This window comes from Etheostoma spectabile, unplaced genomic scaffold (genome assembly GCF_008692095.1).
Source record: "Etheostoma spectabile isolate EspeVRDwgs_2016 unplaced genomic scaffold, UIUC_Espe_1.0 scaffold437, whole genome shotgun sequence".
Classification (NCBI taxonomy): domain Eukaryota; kingdom Metazoa; phylum Chordata; class Actinopteri; order Perciformes; family Percidae; genus Etheostoma; species Etheostoma spectabile.
Genome location: NW_022605609.1, coordinates 43,983 through 50,410, shown reverse-complemented (window position 1 = coordinate 50,410; position 6,428 = coordinate 43,983). Strand labels below are relative to the sequence as shown.

The following is a 6,428-nucleotide window of genomic DNA, read 5'->3' as shown; positions in this document are numbered from 1 at the left end:
CCCCCGAAAAAAATAAATAAATAAAAACCGCTCAAAAAGCTCAGTGTGAGCCCTACTCGCAGAAGGGGGAGGGACCAAGGACGTTGACCGACAGATGATTGGACGAAAGCGTCACATAGGTCTGGCTTCTCCTGGACTTCAAACTCAAAACATAATGGCGGCTTGTTTGGAACACAATCTCGAATTTTACAAAATTAGATGCCCAAAACGTGTTTCTGAAAACGTTCTAAGCAACAAACAGGTCGTGCAGTTGCTGAATCTGTTTTTTTTTCTTTTCTTTCTTCAATCGACAAAAGTCAGTTTATTAGATTTTAGTCCGATTTTGAGAGGTGGCGTATTGGCGTATTTTTGGGACAATACTAACCATCGACGGCGGGCGCCACGGCAGGAAGTGGTGAGTGCACATTAGCGGTGTTCTGACAGAAGTATGCAGAGTGAGACGCAGTCCCTGACTCGGTGGTCTGGAACAGTCGTCCATACTTTAATTAAAGAATAAAACATTGTAATAGAGTTCTTTAAAAAAAACACAAAGATCTTGTTTTTGCACATTGGAATAGCTTTTAAAACATTTTACAGCAGATTCTGAATGGGCAGCTCTTTTCAGTGTAATCTTTTTATACGGGCACATACATTTAGAAACTTTGGAGACTTGCCTATCTCTAAACTTTTTAATTTCCCATCCTCCTCATTCCTGTGCTGACCCTGGCTCGACCTTCTATAATAGCAGACGCAGTCTCTCTCCCTCTCTCTCTGCTGCTTTGTCTTTATTCCGACCCCGCGTATAATTGAGGTGAAGCAATGGCGAGTACGCTCCGGATAAAAGGAAAAAAATAGAGAGTGAAATCAGTTTCCGAGGGTAAATCAGAAGTGAGGTTAAGAGGCTTTTTTAGACCTCCAGAGGATTGGGAAGGAAGTCAAGGCAGAGCCTGAGGGATGTAGTGAGGCTCCGTCCACTTTATAATTAAAACTGAGAGGTCCAATAACGGGGTTCAGACCCCCATGAGTGTACGTGTGAGTGTGTGTGAAACTAAACTCTGACCCCCTTTATAACCGCAGCTCTTTGGCAGCCAGTGTTTCTGTTGTTATATTGCCGTCTTGTTTCTGTTTCCTATCATCAGATTAAAGGGACTATCACAGGTTCACAGGTCTGGCTACACCACAGATGCATTCTGTGGCGGCTCTGCTAAATAGTCTCCGAAAGGAACTTGTCTTGGTGGAACATTAGCACCCCCGCAAAAAAAAACCAACACATCCAATATAAAATGAAGTGAACTGTCGACACAATACAGTAACGTGAGCTTTTTAAATTAGCTGATACATGGTTGCACCTCATTATCTCCAACCAGTGGATCTCTGTGTGTACTTGGTCCACACCAGTCCCACCAATCAGTCCCAAAACGTCCCAGTTAGAGAGGAGACGCTCTGAACATATTCTTTGTTAGTCTTTACAGTCGTTCCCTGAAAGAACCGAGCAGACCGGCCTAGTTGCACCATCTAAATCTTTTTCAAAACTTTGTCATTTCACCTCGCAGAACCAGGAGCTGCTGGTCTACTGCGTCTACATCGGTCAGTTTGTTCTAACCCTTTAAAACAATAATCACTAACACTCAAACTGATAAATCCAGTGTTGGAGCAGCACCAAACACAGAGTGGACTGTGTTCAGTTGACCTTTGTCCCCTTCCAGGACAGGGTGCAGTAAAACTTAAATATAGATGCACTTCTTCAGCATAGATGTGGAGGTTTACTATGTGTCCTTAGATTTGCTTTTGGTCTGATCTCCTCCCACCTCAGTACCGCTGACCTCGGCGAGGAACCTGCGTTTCTCCGACGTGGACCACAGCTCCGCCCGGCTCACGTGGGACTCTGCGTCCAGGAAGGCCAAAGGCTACCGCATCATGTACGTCAAGACCAATGGAGTCCAGACCAATGAGGTGAGAAGGTCATTATGGACATCAATGTTCAGAAACTAATTGAAAGTCTCAGACGTCAAGTCAAGACTACCTAAACCGAGACCAAGAGCAGAGTTTATCGAGACCAAGACAGGGCCGAGACTTTGAGGGGTTGAGACTGAGACAAAACCAAGACTTTGAGGGGTTGAGACCGAGTCAAGGCGAGACTTTGAAGGGTTGAGGCCGAGTGAAGACCGAGACTTTAAGGGGTTGAGACTGAGACAATACCGTGACTTTGAGGGGTTGAGACCAAATCTTTGAGGGTTTGAGACCAAGTCAAGACCGAGACTTTGAGGGGTTAAGACCAAGACTTTAAGGGGTGTAGACCGAGACAAGACAGAGACTTTGAGGGGTTCAGACAGAGTCAAGACCGAGACTTTAAGGGGTTGAGACCGAGCCTTTGAGGGGTTGAGACAGAGTCAAGGGTTAACCAAAGCTCCAACAGAGTTTTTCTTCACAGTGACGGCCCAGAACATCTGGACACCATCCAGGCGGCACATCTTGGACAAACCGAACCACTGAGGATAAATCAAAGCACACGTCATAGTAGTTTTGGTCCTGTGTTTCCAGGTGGATGTTGGCCTTGTGACGACCTGGTTGCTAAGAAACCTGACCTCGCTGACGGAGTACACAGTCGGGGTCTTTGCCGTCTACGACGAGGGCCAAGCCGAGGCCACGACCGACAGCTTCACCACAAGTAGGAACCACTTTGTTTTACCGTCCATTGTAACGTTGAGGTGCAGCAAACAGTCAGCTGAGCCTTCTCTGTTATCTGATCTAGCTTTTCCAACATAAGCTTTCAGGTTTATTGTTACCATAGTAACCAGAAGTGTGTATGTGTGTAGAGACCGTCCCCGAACCGCTAGGTCTGAAGAGCAGTGACATCTCCACAGACAGCTTCAGGGTGTCTTGGCAACACCCAGCCTCCGATGTGGTGATGTACCGACTCACCTGGACGCCCACCGATGGAGGGGACAGCGAAGAGGTAGGGGTGTGTGTGTGTGTGTGTGTGTCTGTGTGTGTGTGTGTCTGTGTCTGTGTGTGTGTGTGTGTGTGTGTGTGTGGTTCTTTCCCTACTTGGGTTTAGATTTCTTTCCAAACTTCGGAAAAGTCCCTCAGAAGTTTTTCCCTGCAACAATCTATAAATTTTGAATAGTTGAAGTTTTAAAATACACTCAGTAGATTGTTTTGTTTTTTAAATTATTTTAACCTGAATCGCCATAGCCGAAGGACCGCAGTGTCAGACTGAATGTTAACCAAAGTCAAAGAATAAAATCTTTTCCAGATATTAACAGTTGTCCAGGTTGCAGATACACAAGGATGCACTCCGCTAAATAAACTCCTTTTGGTGGCTTGTACTATCTCATTCTTTTGCTCACTACCAGACACTGTGTGACCTACTCAGAGATTCAAAGTGCAGGTGCCCTTTCCCTTCAGCATCGGTTTTCTCTACAGAGTTTGCATTAACGTATTTTCTGGACTATAAGTCGCTCTGGAGTATAAGTTCCATCAGTCAAAAAAAATGCAAAAAGCATAGATAGGTCGCACTGGACTATAAGTCACATATGATTAGAAATTTATTTCACAATAAAAGACCAAGAACAGACATTTAATCTGTAAAGGCAGGTTATTCAGCTGTATAATAGCACACAGAACAACAGGCTGAATACGGCGTGTGTCCGGTATGTTAACGTAACACATTAACAGTTATTCAGCTGTATAATAGCACACAGAACAACAGGCTGAATACGGCGTGTGTCCGGTATGTTAACGTAACACATTAACAGTTATTCAGCTGTATAATAGCACACAGAACAACAGGCTGAATACGGCGGGTGTCCGGTATGTTAACGTAACACATTAACAGTTATTCAGCTATACGATAGCACACAGAACAACAGGCTGAATACAGTAGCGCGCATCAAGCACCCATCTGTGGACTCGTTCTTCCAGCTCTAGGCTTTCAGCCCGTAATTAGCTGTCTTTATTTTCTTCATTGCAGTAAGAGTAACCTTTTCGCCAGTCCCTCACAAGATTTTCACTCATTCCAAACTTTGTTCTTGGCTGCATATTTTACTACAAGCAGTTTGTGGTATTTTTGGGGGGCATTTTGTTTGTGTTCAGTCCTTCTCAGTTGTCTTGACGAGCAGCAGATAGTTGTCACCAGTCTAGAGCGCCTTCTCGCAGCTGTAGATGGTTATGTTTTCAGTATGAATTAACATTTACAAGCATGTTAAATTATATATATTTTGATAAGTCACACCTGACTATAAGCCGCAGGACCAGACAAACTATGAAAAAAGGTGCAACTTATAGTCCGGAAAATACGGTATTTGTCAATTTTGTGATCCTTTAGACACTTGAACCCCTTCACTTGGGGTAATAACGTCGAGAGCAATCCACTGTTTTCCAGTAGAGTACCATAACCTCAGACAATCACGGAAGGCTTGTATCATGTGGACGCTCCGACAGTTTTGTTGTCATTACTTTAATTCTTCATGGGGGGCGAAAGAAACTTCGCTCTGTAGCTTTAACTCAGAACATAAATACGCATTGTGAACCGATTCAGTTGAGTTAACCTCCGGATTTTGTGTATCAGCCGTACATCTGGTCTCGTCTCACACAAACATCCATCCCTCTCTTTCCCCTTCTTTCTTTCTGTTTCAGGTTCTGGTGAAGGGAAACATTAACACCTACCTGATAAAAGGACTGAGCCCCGTCTCGGAGTACGAAGTCCTCCTCGCTGCCCTCTACGTGAACGAGGTCGAGAGTGACGAGGTGGTCCTCGTAGAGTCCACAGGTAAATGACACCTGCAGCTTCTGGACGCTGTTCAGTTCCTTGGCTCTTATCACTGCAGATGATAGAGCTCAACAGTGGACCTGGTAGTAAAACGTTCATTTGGTCCATAAGGATTTTATATTATCAGCCGTAATGTCTGAGGCTACATTCACACCTCTATGTTGTGGTTTTTAAGTTTTGAGCCAAAAGCGATTGCTGTGCACCCAAGTGTTTTTAAGCTCCAGTAGAAGAAATAAGAACCTCATATCTCACCAGCATCCTGGTAAACTGGACCCAAACAGAAGGCAGCGTGGCGACTCCGTCCACTGCGGGTAGTTGCCATAACGTTAGAAGCTTTAGTCTCAGAGACCGAGACGTTGTGACCGATAAGACCCAATCAGGAGGAGAAAGGTTGGCATCAGCTTCGGTGTTGCACCGACAACAAGGACAACAAGGAGGAAACCTTCCACAAGTCAATGGAGAGCAGAGCTCGTGGGTTTTCCTCCCAATTTTTAATGTTTTTTTTTACATTTGTCATTTTTTGACATTATGTCACATTTTTGTTACTTTATTTCACATTTGTTCACATTTTAGTCACTTTTATTGACATTTTCTATTTTTTTAAAACTTTTTTGAAGTTCTTTTACCAATTGTTCTTTCTCCAAATGCTATAAATGGGACTAAAAACCCCAAATTCAGTGAAAGTAGTGAACTGATTAATTATTCAACGTGTGAGGAGTGTTGTTTGGATCCATCCACGTTACTTTTTTTGGAGAATTTGTTTGAAAGAAACCCAAATTTCTGATACAGAAACTTTTTGGAAAGACGTCAAATTTGAAGACAACAGAGGGTTAAAAAACTTATTTAACCTTTTGCTGCTTTGCCAGTCTGTAATCTGTCTTTATGTTATATAATCTTACGTCTGTAAACCACTCGGTAGAAAACATTTTCCAGATGGAAACAAACTCCTTTAACTCTTCATGCATCTTCTAAGAATCGTCCAGCAGATAAATTAAATGTTTGTTTTTGTTTCATTTTCAGTGAAAAGAGCGACCGCGATGCCCACGACGACCGTCACCACAGCGAGTAAATATTCAATAATCCAGCTGTTGTGATGTATTCTGTTTGTTTCTCTCCACCTCCCTTTGTCTTTTTTAATAAGTAAGTATGTCTTTAATACCGTGAGAGAAGAAAGATAAGAAACGGGCATCAGAAGAAAGGAGGATTGGTTCAAGGTTGGTTCACACTGATAAATCTTCAAGGGAGGAAAACGGTGTTACAGTTTATGAAACCAATTAAAACGGATGAGAGAGGCCCAGGGGTCTGCAGCGCAGGGGTGTAGTTAGTCTGGGTCTTTGTAGTGAGTAAACGGAGGTCTGTGCCTCCCAGCTGGTGCCCCGGCCTGCGTAGTGCCATGGAGCTGCAGGGTCTCACTGTGCTCCTCATGTGAAGGACAACGTTTTGGGATATTATCGGACGATATTAGGCATTTCCCCATCCATCTTTTTTTTTTTAATATTCATCACAATCATTCACAATAACACAAATGATTCTGATAAATGGATATTTAAAAAATAAAAACGGAGGGTCAACCATGTTACCTTGATGATGCGTTGCATAGTCGTCCACCGAGGACGCTCTACAACGTCCCTGTTAGTGATGCGTTGCATAGTCTGTCCACCGAGGACGCTCTACACGT

General features: G+C 43.6%; 1 protein-coding gene across 1 annotated transcript in view; it reads left to right on the top strand.

Moving 5' to 3' along the window:
- Positions 1-6,428, top strand: part of LOC116686684 (collagen alpha-1(XIV) chain-like) — a gene marked incomplete at its 3' end in the record, with an annotated part of 145,102 nt that overhangs the window by 103,061 nt on the left and 35,613 nt on the right. The window contains 5 exon segments of the mRNA XM_032511720.1: positions 1,793-1,932; positions 2,521-2,647; positions 2,796-2,935; positions 4,618-4,750; positions 5,771-5,815. Of these exon segments, the coding sequence (XP_032367611.1) occupies positions 1,793-1,932; positions 2,521-2,647; positions 2,796-2,935; positions 4,618-4,750; positions 5,771-5,815 (585 nt within the window).